This window comes from Penaeus vannamei, chromosome 23 (genome assembly GCF_042767895.1).
Source record: "Penaeus vannamei isolate JL-2024 chromosome 23, ASM4276789v1, whole genome shotgun sequence".
Lineage (NCBI taxonomy): Eukaryota > Metazoa > Arthropoda > Malacostraca > Decapoda > Penaeidae > Penaeus > Penaeus vannamei.
In genome coordinates, this window is record NC_091571.1 from 37,820,393 (window position 1) to 37,837,892 (window position 17,500).

At 39.5% G+C, this 17,500-nt stretch overlaps 2 protein-coding genes across 6 annotated transcripts in view; one reads left to right on the plus strand and one right to left on the minus strand.

The window, feature by feature from the left end:
* Positions 1-4,517, plus strand: part of LOC113825226 (uncharacterized) — a 12,177-nt gene extending 7,660 nt beyond the window's left edge. The window contains exons 2-4 of the mRNA XM_027378026.2: positions 2,003-2,099; positions 2,372-2,503; positions 3,688-4,517. Of these exons, the coding sequence (XP_027233827.2) occupies positions 2,003-2,099; positions 2,372-2,503; positions 3,688-3,788 (330 nt within the window). The 3' untranslated portion in view covers positions 3,789-4,517. The remainder of the gene's footprint in view (positions 1-2,002; positions 2,100-2,371; positions 2,504-3,687) is intronic.
* A 1,146-nt stretch (positions 4,518-5,663) lies between these two features.
* LOC113825221 (guanine nucleotide exchange factor DBS-like) overlaps positions 5,664-17,500 on the minus strand; it is a 482,891-nt gene continuing 471,054 nt past the window's right edge. For 3 of the 5 annotated variants that reach the window (XM_070137356.1, XM_070137360.1, XM_070137358.1), the window contains 13 exons: positions 16,810-17,001; positions 16,254-16,460; positions 15,747-15,983; positions 14,058-14,333; positions 12,311-12,442; positions 11,879-12,064; positions 11,107-11,298; positions 10,796-10,921; positions 10,307-10,504; positions 9,874-10,148; positions 9,509-9,764; positions 9,136-9,392; positions 5,664-8,948 (listed from right to left, as the gene is read on the minus strand). In XM_070137356.1, coding sequence (XP_069993457.1) covers positions 8,897-8,948; positions 9,136-9,392; positions 9,509-9,764; positions 9,874-10,148; positions 10,307-10,504; positions 10,796-10,921; positions 11,107-11,298; positions 11,879-12,064; positions 12,311-12,442; positions 14,058-14,333; positions 15,747-15,983; positions 16,254-16,460; positions 16,810-17,001 — 2,586 coding nt within the window. In that variant the 3' untranslated portion in view covers positions 5,664-8,896. The remainder of the gene's footprint in view (positions 8,949-9,135; positions 9,393-9,508; positions 9,765-9,873; positions 10,149-10,306; positions 10,505-10,795; positions 10,922-11,106; positions 11,299-11,878; positions 12,065-12,310; positions 12,443-14,057; positions 14,334-15,746; positions 15,984-16,253; positions 16,461-16,809; positions 17,002-17,500) is intronic. The other 2 variants (XM_070137357.1, XM_070137359.1) reach the window with 2 other exon arrangements.

Genomic DNA, 17,500 nt, shown 5'->3' on the forward strand with positions numbered 1-17,500 from the left:
TTGGTCCTGTTTTAATTCGTCTGGTGAGCAAAAATAAGTTGGAAATAAAGACTGTTTACTAATTCGAGAAATTTATTGTTCCTCTTGTATGTTTTGTATGACGTCACACGGGATGGAGGGGGGAGGGGGAAGGGGAAAAGGAGAGGGCGAGGGGGAAGAGGGAAAAGGAGAGGGGGGGGAGGGAAGGGGAAAAGGAGAGGGAGGGTGGGAAAGGGAAAAGGAGAGAGGGAGGGTGGGAAAGGGAGAAGGAGAGAGGGAGGGAGGGAAAGGGAAAAGGAGAGAGGGAGGGAGGGAAGGGGAAAAGGAAAGAGGGAGGGAGGGAAGAGGGAAAAGGAGAGAGGGAGGGAAGGGAATAGGAGAGAGGGGGGGAGGGAAGAGGGAAAAGGAAAGAGGGAGAGAGGGAAGGGGAAAAGGAGAGTGGGAGGGAAGGGGAAAAGGAGAGGGAGGGAGGGAAGAGGGAAAAGGAGAGAGGGAGGGAGGGAAAGGGAATAGGAGGGAAGGGGAAAAGGAGAGAGGGAGGGAAGGAAGGGGAAAGGGAGAGGGGGAGGAAGGGAAGGGGAAATGGAGAGAGAGAGAGAGGGAAGGGGAAAAGGAGAGGGAGGGAGGGAAAGGGAAAAGGAGAGAGGGGAGGGAGGGGAGAGGAAAAGGAGAGAAGGAGGGAGGGAAAGGGGAAAAGGAGAGAGGGAGGGAAGGAGGGAAGGGGAAAAGGAGAGAGGGGTGGAGAGGCAATATGACCTTAATCTTCCCTCATATAACGACCCTTATTTCGCGATATCTACAGACCGTGTGATCAAAATATAAGATGAGTCAGGATATTTCTCATCATGGGTGATCTGAAGGAACTTTTTATGGTTATTGAGATTCGCCATTTATCGGCAATGGGAGTTTCTCACTGTAAATCCGAGACTTCCTGAGTTTAAATGCAGAATTGCTGAATAAACTTTTCGGATCATTTGTCAGATTAGATCAGAGAGGAAGGGAAGGAGGGAGGGAGAGAGAGAAAGAAGAGAGAAGAGAGAGAGAGAGAGAGAGAGCGAGAGAGAGAGAGAGAGAGAGAGAGATGGGGGGGAAGGACGAGAGAAGGGGAAAAGAGGAACGGAGGGAGAGAAAGTAAGAGAGAGGGGGAGGGAGGGAGAGAGAAAGAAATAGATAGATATAGAGAATATACAATCATGTAGTATAAATATCTAAAGCTAACAAAGTCCTTGACAAATTCCTTGAAGATTGAAAAAAATCGTATAGGAAAAAAATAAACTTTCCTTGTCATACGAGAACAACAAATACTTTTTTAAAATTATTTCTACAGAACCCGCCCCTTCCCGTGAACATACGCATGCTAATAACGCCCTCATACCAACAGGCAATAAGACCCCAAATTAAATACCAGTCACTCATCCCACAACACCCTTCTTGACGTCAGCGAAGGGCGGAGGTGCTATCATGTCCCCCTGAGGTGTCGCATGACTTTATAATTCCTGAATCCTGTTTCAATGACGGGAAGATGACGACGGGCTGCTGTCACGTCGTCCTTCTGAGGAAAGTCGACTCTTGGAGAGGCAATGATCGTCATTTCCTTTTTACTCGACGCCATCAGCTACAGTGGATCGTCGTGGCCTTCGCGATGGGAGAGAAAGGGGTCTTCTTTCCCGTGCTTGCTTGCAGAGGGAAAATAAATACGTGTTTATTGATGATTTTGAATATTTGGTCGTGGCTGTACGAGGCTTAGCGGCTTTCTCATTGGGCTTCCGTGAATTTTCTGTCGTTGTCTAGCGAGCAACAACATTCTTGATACGTATATAAATTCTCTTTATATGAATATGTAAAGGTAAAAAGAACAGATAAACGCTAAAACACGAATCACTACATAAAACAATTAAAATAACCACATAACCTACAACCTACACCGACTCAGACGTTTCAAAATGACGCGTCCTAATCCATCCATTGTTTCGGCTTCGACCAAATTGCCAAAATGACATAACAATAGAGGTTTTCTTCGCAGATGACGCGGGCGCTTCTGCTGCTGGCTGTGGTGGCCTTGGCGGCGGCGGGACCCATGAAGCTGTACGAAAAGACAGAAGCCGAGAAGTTCCAGAAAGGTCAGGCGGGAAGGAGGCTCATGGTGTTGGGTCAATTGTTTTTTTTAAGTGACGGAATATATATTTTATTAATGAATGAAGAATTAATGGATGCTTTATGGTTTAATCTCTCTCTCTCTCATATATTTATATTTATATTTATATTCATATTTACATGTATACAGATAGATAGATAGATATTCAAATATATACACATATACGTGTGTATGTATGTATATATATATGAGATGTCCATTCCTTGGCTTCCTCGCTGACACCCGAGTTCCCAACAGTGCTCGTGCCTGTGTCTTCCACGGTGATTCCCCTGGACGACCTCCCCGTCTACAAGGTGGGCGTCGGGTTCGGCCTCGCCACGCCCGCCCCTGGCAAGTTCAAGCCCGAGGGCGGCACCAAGCTGATTACCAGTAAGTTGCGTCAGTGTCTTACGTTCGGTTCGGTATTGCGCGAAAGTTGCGTTCGGTGGGAGTTATTTTTGATGTGTGTTTGCAATTTTGTGGCTTTATCCAGTTTTTTTAAGTCATCGAAGTACAGTGGATCATCTCTTTAGTCGATATTAATTTTTTGATAATACATTAGTTCTCTTTTTAATGGGGTAGCAGTATGTTACATTTCTGTAAGCGTATACAGAATATATTTTTTTTAATGGGGTAGCAGTATGTCACAATTCCGTAAGCGTAATAATGCTCGGAAGAATTTCAGAGAGTAAAGGGCATTGAGAGAGAAAAAAAAAAGCAGAAATGCACTTGCCTCTCGTGCGTAACTAATACTCCCCCACACCTCATCGAACACCAAGCATCACAACACTACCGCGACGCTGCCACATTCTCTCGTGCAACATTCTCTCGTGCAATACCCAACCCCCAAGACACCGCAACCACAGGCTTTTAACACGACCCCGCGGCGAGTCACGGGAGATGCCAAGTCGTGACAGTCAGACAGACACACCCGAAGGCGCGCTGCTTGACGATAAGGGACCCTTCGCGCCGCTGGCTACCGTGGGAAGTGGAGGGTAGTCTTCGCTCTCCACGAACCCGCGCTCCGCCTTGATTGGCTTCGGGCGCGCGTGTGAAATCGTTACGCGACTTTCGGGGAGTTTGCGCGCAAGTCAAGCAAGCAAAAAGGGCGGAGTCTTTATGCGTGGAGGATGGCTTACAAATCAGATCGCTATATATTACGCGTTTTGTTGTTGTTGTTGTTGTTTTTACTTTATACTTAAAATAGGTTGTTAATATCGTGAGGATAACGTACCTAAACGTCTCCACTATTCTGAGATCGGGATAATTTCCTCTGAACGCACAATATTTCACAAATACGTTATGGTGATCGAGCGTGAACAATTCCACAACTGTTATTTGATATTTACATATGGTCGAATTGTAATTCATAAACTAATCTGAATAGTTTTAATTACTATAGTATATTTTTTTACGAATATTTTGCACGAACTACTAATGCAAGTTTAGCATAAAAAGTACACTTCTTCCCTTAGTTCAATTTTAAATTAATTCACATAGATATCACTCACTATCGTTTCCATTAGCAGTAAGTATTTATGGCACAAATCTAACCCCCCCAAAATTATTTTCAGTCCACAGCGTCAAGAACAAGGCCAAGAAACCGAAGGAGTCCAACGCCGCCCTGATTGAGGAGGTGACGAAGGAGGAATACGAGAAACTCACCGCCCAGTAAAACCAACCAAAGAAACCATTAACACAACCCAATAATCCCAGAATTAAAAATAAAACCTTACCGATGTAGCGCAAGATTAATAGATCCAGTATTCTACCAGGCATTTTTTTGAAGTCAAATACAGGGTTTAAAAAAACAAACAAAAACAAACAAAACGAGGAAAGAAACCGAGAGAAAGTCGTGACGGAAGCTTTCCGAAGGGCGTCGTGGCGGGGTGCAGCACCTCCCTCGGGCCGACGGGGTCCAAACGGGGCAAGAAGGGAACTAACGCCTACTCTACGTTATCGGCAGCGAGGCTATCTATACCTGCACCCTGCTACGGGTCGGCGGTGTTGGGTTGGCTCTCGTTCAGGCCGACTCACACCGCGGTAAATTCTCCGGGATTTGGGCTTCAGGGGAACAAAAAATTCTAATACTCGTTGGGAGACTTTTATTTCAAAGCCTCTTTATCGATTCGATAAGCCTTGCACTTAACCAAACTAGAGCAGAATGTCGTGTTTCGTGTTCATATTTACCTGAATGTACAGAAAGTATTAAAAAAATAAATAAATAAACAGAAAGGTTCTCATTCTGTTAAACAGCTTGATAATACGCAACCGAATTCACGTTTCACCTTTCTAAAGGAAACAGATAAAAGCTTTACGAAACCTGTGCCATTATGAGAAACTTTGCTGTGATCAAAAATTTTATACGAAATACTATTTTCCCACTAATAAACCTAGGAAATTGTGTCGCATTTTTAATCTACCCCTTTTCTAAAATGTCACCACTTCACATTACCATCAGCATTAGAGTGAAAAAGTCAATAACAATTATAGTGATGATGATAAAATATAGATACCAAAGAAGAGGCCGAGAAGAAGCGGTCAAAAACCACAACAAGCGGTGTATACAACCCAAGGACTCTGGGCTCGGTAAGGAAATAGAAAGCGACGCGGCGGACCAACCTGCTGCTTGCATCCGACGGAAAATTACTACTGTTTAGAGGGAAACACCCAGACCTCAAGGGAAATCCTCCAGGAATCAGAGTGTAAGACAAGGTTGCAGATGTTGTCTCCAACCAGGAAAAATAACATTCCAGCCTCTCTCGGCACCACACAGGACAGGGTAATAACTTCATGGTACTACTGTTCATAGATCTCGTGTACAATCTGACTCTCTGTCTCTTTCCTTCTATTTACCTAACTACGCACGCACACACACACACACACACACACACACACAGAGAGAGAGAGAGAGAGAGAGAGAGAGAGAGAGAGAGAGAGAGAGAGAGAGAGAGAGAGAGAGAGAGAGAGAGAGAGAGAGAGAGAGAGAGAGAGAGAGAGAGAGAGAGAGAGAGAGAGAGAGAGAGAGAGAGAGAGAGAGAGAGAGAGAGAGAGAGAGAGAGAGAGAGAGAGATATTGATTCTGCAAGATACCCATATCCAATAAGTTTCAGTAAATTTGTTTCCCAATACAGACAAAAAGAAATGTATCAGAAATGAATGAATAAAGGATGGATGATTTACGTTATCCACGGTAAATCTGGAAGCAATACTTTATATAATATATAACTTCATCTTACATGAAATATGATTTACGATGACTTCACACAACCACTACAGAATTGACTATAACATCCTGCAGACTATTTGTTTATATTTCTGTCCAATGCATTATTTTTTTTCTATCATGAGTCGTTGGAATTTTGTACTTTTAATATTCATCAAGATCATCAAAAGTATATTTATGGAGAGTTCTGGAATATACATACATAATACATTTATCTGTTGGATTCTGTTAAGTGCATTTCATAAATAAACTCAATTTACATTACTTTTTTCCTTTCATCTTATGACCTCTGTGTACAAAAAATGTGATTTAATAAAACCCAAGCTGTCTAGACCTTTTTATTATATTTGGTGTTTTGAAAGATTATAGAGAGTCGAAAAGGGAATACATTCAACAAGAAAATAAAACAAAACAATTTGCATGAACTATTTCCAAATAAAACGGCTTTTTCCATATGACAAAAAAATCAATGAACAGTTGATTATGATATGTAATTAACTTAACCATGACGATGAATACATAACAATGAGAATATTTAGAATGAATGATGAATAACCACCTAGTTACAAATGAAATATAACCAAGGTCTTTGTAGGTAACACATAAGACTATCAGAATATCGCCTCACTAGCGCATATTCCAACCAAACATTTCTTGGCTATGAGGAATAGTGGATGATTAGCCATTATGTACAGGATATACATACATTTGTTATATGCAGTAAATGTATATCATATATATGGAATGTTCTTTTAACACCTGGAAAGGTGAACGTAAGGAGTTATGGAGGCTCGTTCGCTCTCTGGAAGAAGGGGCAGCGAACACATATTAGTATTTTTTCAATAAATTGTCTTCATTTTACGAATTTATAAGTAACACACGTCCATATATTATATATAATTATACTGTACATGAAAATTAATCTTTGGATGAGAAAAGATCTATATAGATCACAATCTAACTGCAATGTACACCATACATGAAACACACGGTTGCTAGTACATGCAGAGCTAAAAGCACCATTCAACAACATCTTCAACTGGATTATTGATGTCTACAACATATGAATGTACAAAAGGAGTTGGTAAGTCACTTTGGAGATTGTAAGTGCTGGGCCTGCAGATAGTGTGAGCCTGCACTGCCCATTATTTTCTGCTTTATATGACCTACAGTCAGCATTATCTTGTGCTGCCTGCACTGCTTGCTTCGCTAGCCTTCTAAAGCAAAGTGTTGCTTACACCATTGGCACTTACCTTACAGGCTGTGTACAAAGTCTTATCATGCAATGGCTCATCATACGTGATGTGGATCAAGCAGCCTTTTTTCGACCCTGCATTACCATTACCAGCCTTCTCGAATGGCCTGCAGCCGAGAATGTTCACACTAAAAGATTCTGGTGTCTACTTTATCACAAAAAATGTTTATGAACACAGTCTCCCTCCACTGTATGAATTTTGTACTGCCCAACACTCACTGGGATTTCAGGGTTCAACAGTTTTACATAAATACTATCACATGGGATACAGTCAAGGCCTCTTGTTCACTCTCTGCCTATAAATTTGTACTGATGCCGTATCATCATTAATATGCAAAGTTAAAAAAATGACTAGATTACAGAAGAGCATAAAATGAATTTTTTTCTTCAAAGTATATAAAAGTTGAGCTTATGAACCCATAATATTTTGGAATTCACATATATCTTCCAGCTTTTTGTAGATGATCGATATATGCAATACACAGTTTCACTTTTCAATGACCATTATGCAAAAAATTAGAAGGCCCACTACACTACCCCTTTCTCTCATACAAGCCCAGCACTTCCAGCTGATCTAGCCTCTACAGTTTCCCATATGATAGTCATTTGTATTCCATACAAACCACCATTCTCTCAGTCCCACATATGGGAGAAGAAGAGACCCTTTCACACATTCTATTCCTAATGTCCGCAGAACTAACAGGAAATTTAGAACATGTACAGTAATTTGTTGTTCTCAGTAGTACCATTCAAAATCTTTCATTTTGTTACCCTTTGAATCAAATCAATAATAAATGCATTTACTCCTACCTCTTTGTTTTGTTCCTCTCAAAAAGAGAAGAAAAAGGGAAGCTTTACAGGCTACATATACACAACTTCCCTTTACTTGCTTTGCTAAATTCCAAAGAGTATGAAAACTCTAAGCTATCACATTCAATCTCTCTCAATGATTTCCAACACCCATAACTCCAAATGAGGGATTTTTAATGTTGTTTCAGGAGGAACTGATGAGAACTACTCCTGATGCTTTGCCTTATCAGTAAGACTCAATGAGTACTATAAGTTCTTGGCAGTACTTGTATAGACAAAGCCACATTTGCCTCACAAGGCAACATTGGAGCTGGCACTCAGACCTCTATTTCTACTTCTACCAGTACGTGAGGCACATGATCACAAGTGGGCAGAGCGGAGTAAAAAGCCGCTATAAGTTGAGTAAAGTTGACAGGCAAGGTATACAGATGGGCATAATAATGCAAAATTACCATGGCATATAAATCTACACAAGAAGTAATGGTAAAAGAGTGATAGAATAGGAGGATCTCATCAAATAATGAGGTTAATGTAAGATGGCAACATATCTTAGGGAGGAAAGATAGGTACTAGATGGGTGTTAGGCAAAAGTACATAGTAAATATCAGGAAAGATTTCTATAAGTTAGAAAAAAATAAGTAGACAGTACATGATAACTTGTACATCCATTAGAGTCAGAGATTGAATCAAGAGTCAAAAGGGCATATATATGCTTGACTTGAAGAGTAAAGCCCACTAGTTACCCTCATACTAGGGAGATACTAGATTTTATTTTACAATCTACGTGATGTATTTGTGTAATGTATTACATCTTTGTAATAAGAGTATCCATGATGCCTGGAACATTCATATTCCCATTCAGAAAGTTGCCCAAGAGGTATTAGTAGATCTGAGAAACAAGAGACCATACATTTTCATTTATGTTTACATATGGTACATACTATATAGTAGGACATGATATAAAGCAGTGATATTGCACTGAATTTCGGAATAGAAGAGAGAATATGCCAAGGAGTGAGAAACTGTTAGACTTAATGTATCTCTAGGATGATTTACTTTGGTTAATATTATATGAATGGAAGTCCATGAATTTGTTATATATCCTACCTGCAAAGAATGCTTACACTTGAACCATTCAAGTTTTCTCTTTTTAAGCAGGCATTACAGGAGGCATTCTAGGTCAGGTGATGTTAAGAGGTTACACACTGTTCTAGGAGTCATGTTACCATACACACTGTCCATGTCATTCTTATACTGATGTGAAGACACTTCATGTGGTTTACTCGTCACACCAGCACAGTTCCGGGAGGTCCTATGAGGGCAATGTCTTTTCACATGGCATTTAACAAAAGCAACATTTTTATACAGTTTTTACCCAGAAGGAATAGCACAATGATTCTCCCAGCCATTATAGACCACCATAACATTCTATGTTTTGTTTCTGGACTAATACAGCCTTAAGGCATTATAGTATCATTGGTATTCCATTCCCTTTACATTATATTCACTTCCTCAGATTTGGCTGACAGTGAAGCAACTGATGACCTGAAAGACAAGAAATCAAACCATGAAGTAGAGATCTCTATATCAGTAATGATTATTTCAAACTAATTCTGAACTATGGTTGCTCATACAGCTTAACTGACTTTACTATCTCTTTCCCAATATTACAATATGAAGACGAAAATCAAATTAAATAAAGGCATCAAATAAGACTGAAGCAAAAACTAACTTTGATGTTGCATGTTTCAGTCCTGAGGAGGATTCTTGACTACTGACTGACGGTGAGGATCTGCTGCCCTTTTTGAGGACCCGCTCTAAGTAGGCAGCTGGAGCCCAACCCTCGTAAGGCGTCCCAGAAACCCTGACGTACCACCAGCCAGCGCATCCAACTTTGATCAAGTCTACATAGTCTCCCTCACGCAGGCTGACTTCAGATCCTCCCATGGCATTGTAGTCAGCCAAGACAAGGAACCGTGATGAGGTGTACTGTAAATAGGGTATCTGGTATTAGATCTTGGCATTTCCTGAACTATGTATCCCAGGCAGTCCATGAATCTTAGCAGCAAGGTAACAGAAGAAAGTTCTTAGCAACCTACACATACCTCTGTGCTCTCAGAGAATGTTTCTTGATCCTCTTCCTCATCAGAAGCAGAATAATCTGATGACCAACTCTCCTCTTCCTCTTCTGGAGCATCACCCAGAGTGGCATCCACAGACTTTATCCGCAGAGAGCGTTTGCCTATTTCCCGACTGGGCTCACCTCCAGGGCGGCCCTCAGAGCTGCTAGAACTGATAGAGCCACCACTGCCAGTCACACCATTGCCTGCTATGTCCCATGATGCCGTCTGTCGTAGAGCCCTGCGGAACATTAAATAAATAATATAAGTCAATACGATCATCAACAGTCAATCTCCTGTAGAAAAGGTATAACATGAGGATATCCTTCATCTCAAAGGAGATGTCTCACCTGTGTTGAGTAGTGGGTGACAGAGGAGGAATTCGAATGCCATTAAGACTGGCACCTTTCTGTATTCTAGCGGAGTACTGCTTAATATTCTCTCCCTTGAGATACTCAAACTGATCGAGTAACACCCGCTTTATCTCCTTAACCCACAAGTCCTTGACTTCTGACGATGGAGCCAAAATGGTGTGGACCTCTTGCCGTCCCTGAAGCCAGACCTCAAACTTTCGAACATCACCTTTATGGCCTCGCACACTTTCTGTTAAACCAACCTGTGACATCTGAAGAAAGTAACAGGAATAAGTTGAATAATAAGGTTATTCACCTCTTTATAATGAACAAAATATACAATAATTTGTTTCTGTACTGCTATGAATATAAAAACCCTAATATCTGAAAAGTAAAAGCCACAAACCCAATCACCCATGAGCATCCATACCTTCAGAGCATTTTTGAAATGGTAAGTGGCACGATCTGTATCCTTGCCAGTTCTCTTGGTGAAAAGTAGCATCTTTTCGTAAAGGAAAATGTGTCTTTGTGCTGGCTTCAGACGGAGCTCGCGAAGTCCCTTTTTGCTGTCATTCCACACACTGAAGGGGCCTTGCATGAGCAGCTTCCCCAGGTCTGCTAGATTGCCCTGCACAGAAAAAAAACGAAAACATATAAAGCTTCCGGGTAATTCCTAATTTGCAAACATATCAAAACAGACAGGTTATAAAATCTTGAAGAAGGCTTGAAAAAGATCAACATATCAGTTTAATCATCACTAAACATCATAGATTTGAAATCTGTTTGCAATTATAACACCACAACTATAATGGGAAAAAATTCTGTTACCTTAAAAATCAATAAGCTCAAGGAATACTTCTAACATATTAAACCAATGTATAAGCATAGGTCACACCCATTAATCAAGCAAGGTTCTTACCGGGAATCCTGTGATGGCAACCTGATGCATGGAGTCATTGAGGCACTTGAGGACTGTGAGCATTGTGTCGACCGCCTCCTGCAACTCCCGGCGACCTTGGCTACCTTCTACGCATTTCAGTAAGTCCTGTTTTAAAAGAGGGTGAAATTCATGGTACAACTTTCAACTTTCAATTACCTTCATGTAAATCAATATAGATGCCACTGAACCAATATTACTACAATAAGAAACACCAGTAATCACTGCCTGATTAAAAAGGGCACCTATTCACTGGAGGAGACAAAAGAGCAAGCACATGGACAGATCCTAACCTTCAACAGGAGCTGATACTTTGTAATGCGTTGCACAGGCTTCAGAAGGTAGGCACCAAGTGGCAGTTTGTGATGGAGACGACGCTGACACTCTTTGAAAAATGGGTTTTGATCACCTACTTGCCGACGCAGTTCTTCACTTTGGGGCTTATTCTGACAGTACAGTGAGTACAACCGATGGAATGTATCCTTCTGCAGGTAAAGAAGTATGAAATTAGATATAATAAAGGTAAACTGCATATTTGAATGTACAAAATAATACTTTAAAGCAACAAAAGGATTCAATTAATTCTCAACATTTAGTATCTATTGAATTCTGCAAATATCAAGTATTTCTAACAACTGACAGTTTCAACTATAAGAAACACATCTCACATGAGTTTTTCTCTTTACTCTGTTTTGAGTTTATCAAATATACACACTTCCTTGGTATTGCATAATTTCATTCAGTTTTAAATTTAGTAAGCTGCTTAGCTGGACAAAAGACCACCTAAAAAAGTAAATGCCAGAAAACACTGGGCTCGAATAAGGTTATTTCTTCTATAGGGCTGCCTAGTATTATTTAATGTGAGAAAAGTTAGAAGCAAACAGTACAATCTCAAAATTCAAATTCCATCCCTTATCCTAAACGAAAGATTAATTTTCATGTGGAGTTTCAGTTGTGGATATCAAGCCTATGAAGAGAAAATACTCCTTTATCAATCTATTGAACCTTTTGCCCCTTAATGTGTATACACACGCACATGCACACGCAGTCTTCCAATGAACTCACCCTCTGGACAAAACAAAGACCAATTAGCTCTGGCGTATTAATGCAGTTCTCCAAATCCCGCAGGAAGACATCATTATGGAAGCGGAAGATATCCTCCATGTTGCCAAAGAGAATATCACTCTTGCCATATAGGTTGATGGGGATAAGAGGCTGCATTTCTGGGTTTAGCATTTCATCCTTGTAACCCTAAGGAAAACAGAAACATTGTACATGTAACATTTGGGATGTTCATCCTAGATAGGTGCATAACTTTTGAAGTTATCAAACATATCATCACCAGTTTTAAGAGAACTTGAAGTTGGAATTATGCAAGCATATTTTCTGTAAACAATACTTTAGTACTTTTTTCAACCAAATATAATCTATTTAGAAGAACAGAACACATAACACATAAGCAATGAACAGAAAACACAGATGCTTGGGTTACTTTACCTTGAGAATAGAGCAGAGTTCTGACACATAGATTCTCTCTGTATCTAGAAGTTCACGGAGGACATGGCCTCGTTTAGCACGTGCAGCTTCGGCATCACCAACCCAGTCAGGAGAATCTCCACTGTCACCAAGCTGTCAGAAAAGGAATTATGCATCAGGCTGGGTACACACATTTGTACAGAAATTCTGTTAAAAACATTTTGTTTCTCATTTTTCACTACGTCTTCTCCTAACAACCTTTTTCCAGGGGGTCCTTTGGATATTACATATAAATAAGTCAAGTGAATTATATTACAGATTACCTTTTGTGTTCTCATTCTTTCACTCAAATAAATCAAATATTGTCAGCCAGCAACAGTAAGGCATACAATTTCATTTCTCAACGAGCTGTACAAACGTGAAATGGCAAATTTTGGATGGCAGCAGAATTAAGAGACAAATGTGACCAGAGGTGCTGCTATGACATTTGCCAGGCAGAACATGCTGTTTCAAGAAGAGATGTAATCCCCATGTCCTGTCGAAGTTCTGGACCAACACTGGTTATTGAAGGAGATGCAAGCAACCCAATACAAAGTAAAATGAATAACAGCAACTTCATATTTTGGCATCCTAACATAAGAGAAAGTTAGAAACAATGAGGAGCATTGCATCAGTAAAACATACCAGTTTGTCTTTTGTTACATAATTAGTGTTACACTGACAAGATGATTTACTAGTAATTACAGTGGTATTACATGAATGACTATGATCATATCTCAGATCCAAAAAGTATGATCTGGAAAAAGTTTGGTGCAACATTATAAAAGTGCCAAAGTGACATGTCAGCTGAAAAATAAAGCTAATGCCATTCTTACATGGCCTAGCAATAAATATAATATGTTTTTTCTAAATCATACCTAGATAAAAGTAGCATTGTTCACCAAAGAATGTAGAAACGCAAAATGTGTCTGAATGATCATAGTAATACTGTAGACCTTGTGCAAAATGGGGGTTTACCTAATACTGTGCAATAAAAGAGAAAATTTTAAAAGGTGAATGGAAAACATCATAAAAATGGCCTTTATATATACACAGTTTACATTATTGTATGTCAGGCTAAGAAAACTACAAAAAACATTCATGCATTTTAACACCAGTGGATCACCATTCAATATATGACAGCTGCTCCCATTGTTCATGTGTGAAGCCATACTGTAAGTGCTGTAGTTATACATAACACCATAAAAATTCACCAGGAAATGGATAATCTGAATCATGGCTCACTTAATATGTATGAAATCATATCTACCAGCTAATGGACCCAATTTTATACACATTATCATAATAATTTCTAAGAAGGCCCTCCTGCCATTTTAACAAATCCCATATGGCATGTAAATTTGACTGAGAATCAGTTTTAATAAATCAGACATGTATGTACCATATGCTTTTATGCTGCCAATTTTCTGAGTATCTAGCTTGAAAATTATGCTGACCAACAATATGAATTATGACTGGCTAGAGACTGATGTCCAAGACAGTGTAAACCAAGGATTCAGCATCATTTAAACTGATACTTGTACGTTCTAAGTTTTCTAGGTCACTACACTGCCCTGGGAACAGCTTCTTCACACCCAGGATTTAGGAGATTCATCACATTTAATCTGCGGCTGAGTGCTGCTAGAGCAATGGCGGTGCATCAGTGCTGGGAGAAGTCTACAACCACTGGCTAACTGGTACACAGAGAAAATAGTTGCCAGTCACTTACTTCTGTTGTTTGGTTCACATTAATCTGTAACAACTGGAGACTATGTATTACATGTGGGCCCATTAGGTATATTCCCGAAGGCTCAGTTGGAAATCTACATTCATCTCTCAGTGGTTCATGAGAGTAACTCTCCCTCCTTCTCACGACCCGAACACGCTGAGTTCCTATAGGAGCTTCTGAGATTGGTCTAAGGCACGTAACATCTTGTCCAAGGCAGACAGTGACTGGTCGTGGGCGATGCTTTGGTGCCTGGCCTCCAGCACTCAGGCGTAACATCTATTTTGAGGAAGAGCTCTGATAATCTCGACTGCAAGTCTTTAGAATCTCAAGTCTGTACAGTAGGTCAGAGTCTGGCTTGTCCCAACAGCCACGGACTTGCAGCTGACAACTACCACTTTGCCTGGAATCTTTCTTTTTATATATCTAACAATCTTGGACAAGTCATATATGATTTCATCAATTTCATAGCCTTGCCACATTTGCATGTGTAAATAGTGCTGCATGAGACAGGGCCCATCTAGCTAAAACTTACCTCGCAGTTTATAATTCAATAATCTTCTTTAAATACTGGACACAAGGGCAAATTTCAGCTTCATATATTGTATAACAGGTTCTACTAAATGCCTTTATGTCAGAGATGGCTTTGAGTAGGTCCAATAACTGTATGTCACATAACCTTATCTCACAGAAATATAATAATCACTGCATAAGACTTTATAGTCTATACATTAATCATTAAGTCTGCAGCATTAAAACAACAGTGTAATTAAATTTTACCACTAATGAATAAACAATTGTATTATTTATTTTCATACATTAAATGTCTTCTTAATTAGCTAATAACCTGTCACTGATGGTTTTCTTATCATTTAAAGAAACTTTGTTTCTCTTTGGTTGAGATAAAAATAAACAGTATATCCTAATGCAGGTGTCCTACACAAGCCGTTTGCTTCCTTTTACGAGATTATTATTTTTACATTTGTGTGTTATATCTATTTAGTGAAACATGAACAAAACAAAGTCTTTACTTTAATAACTGTAAACATAAATAATCATCGAAAGAGTGTCTCAGCAGGGGATGAAATACTTTTGCCTGTATTTATAACAAGCATCACAGCAGCTTGTATGGAACTGATTGGAGTTCTGTAGAGTTGAGATATATTCAAATCATTATTAGGGCAAGACTATTTAGTGAACTTTTAGAATGTACAATTTACAGAATTTAAATCACAAGGTAAGAAAGTCTATCCCTGGATATTGAAAGGGAAGGACATCATTTTGGAATCAATGAGGTTTTTATATAACAATGCTTGCTTTAATGGACTTCAAAGACCAGCACTTACAAAACTGTTTCAGTGCAATGGAGAGCCCATGTTGCAATATAGCAAATTGTGTGACTATATCAGAATCAAATATCTTTTATAATTCTTGCCTCTTTATCTGCATCTGGCAAAGGCTTCAGGCAAAACCAGCGATGCCACCAACAACAATTTTTACCTCCCTTGAACCAGACTCCACCACTCATGAGAAGCAACATTCGGAAAGGGAATACAACAATAATTAGTGTGCCAAAGATGGAACATGATCCACTGCAGCTCGTTTCTCCATCTGGGACATACACTGACAGTATACGAAGAGGTCAATGAATAAAAGCAGTGACACACATCCAAGCACAACATAGACACTCACCTTGGGTAAAGTTGATGCTTTCCTCATGCTTTTGGGACTTTTAGGGAGGTCCGCATGGAGGGGAGATGCTGGGTGAGAGTGTGGGTGAACATTGGCATGCCCTTGTGGGTAGTGGAGTGGGACTGCGGGCTCTGGTGTCACAGCATGCACGGGTCGAGGCAGACGAGTGGCCAACTTCTTTAAGGAACTCTTTCGCTTTTCACACATCATTTGTACATCTTCTATACGTTTCAGTACCTGAATATTACACACTCTGTTAGGATATTTTCTTTGCGGAATAATCTAAAAGCAAAGCAAGTGAGATATCAGCATTATAATGGTGCCAAATAAGCTGGGCTGATTAATAGGAAAAATAATCATTTGATTTTCTCATTTGATATTAATTAATTTTTGGATTTTATATAGCTTCAGGTATTGATATTTTTCCCAAAGGAAAAAAATAAAGGCAAAAGCAAATGAAATGTATACTGATAAGCACAGGCCAAAAATAGGATAAAATCTTCTCACCTGTTGCACTAAGCCCTTCGTTTCAGGGGTGATGACATCCTCAAACATAGTCCTAAGTTCACGACTGGTTCCCAGCCGACTGTACTCAGAGGAAGCCAAAAATTCATCCAATTCCCTAAGAGCTTCCTCGGCAAATTCTGGGGCTTGACATCGCTCTATCTGCTGTGAGGCTAAGAGTTCCACACCTTCTGTGCACCACTTATTTGCCTGTAATATCCCAAAATAATTTTGTTTCATGTTCAGCCGCTCTCGTCCTCTTCATATCTATTTCAATTTTTTCTATCACTGCTGCTTACTCATATTTCTTCTTTCTATTAAAATCAGTAATTATCTACTATCTTTTTCCCTTTACAAGGATAACTAGAAACATCTTTTGCTCTTGTTAAACAGGTGAGAAGCAGCAGTCTAAAAGCTGTTTGTGTCAATATAAATAAACAGAACAATAATTCCAAGTGTCTGATAAAGCCTTAATCATATTAAACCTCAAAATTATTTAATTTCTTGAATTAAGTTTTTTATTTACATATACAGCAATTTTAGCCCATGTTAGACTCACCTGTTCAATACGCTCTTGCAAGTCTCGGCACTTGTGTAACGTTTCCAGTCTGTTAGTTATGCGGTCGTGGAAAGCGTCCCTCATCCGTACTAGCTCTACGCACTTTGGCTGAATGGAGTCCACGGCATAATGCTGACTTTCAATCAACTGTGTGCCAATGATGCGTAGCTCCTCTGCTTTTTCCAGCTGGTCCTGCACAAAGGAAGATGATTCATTTATGCTTTGTATTTAGTATAGTTTATATGACTACATATTGCAAAATCTGATGTAAGTTAACATTTTATTCATGCAGTCTTATACAAAGGTTTTCTTAAATACAGAAAATCTATCTGAAGGGTTCCTACAAGTAAAAAAAAGCTGAATATGTCATTTACATAACTAGAATAGTACTGAAATCGCACAGAAAATTTTGCACACTCGGTACAAGAGGTTGGGAAGGATTAAGGAAACCCCTGTCGCTTCATCAAATTGTTAATGTTAATTGTTAATTGCTACTATAATAATGACTTATTATAGCTGTATATTCACTTTAGTACTTAATTATTAGGAAATCTGACATCAATCATTGAAACAGATGTCAAAATCATTATAAAATATATGTTTTCTTTTGCAAATTTGTTCTGACCAAAGGTGAGCTATCAAGGAAATATGTAAAAGTCAGGAAAGCGAACACAAAATCTAGTCTCATCAC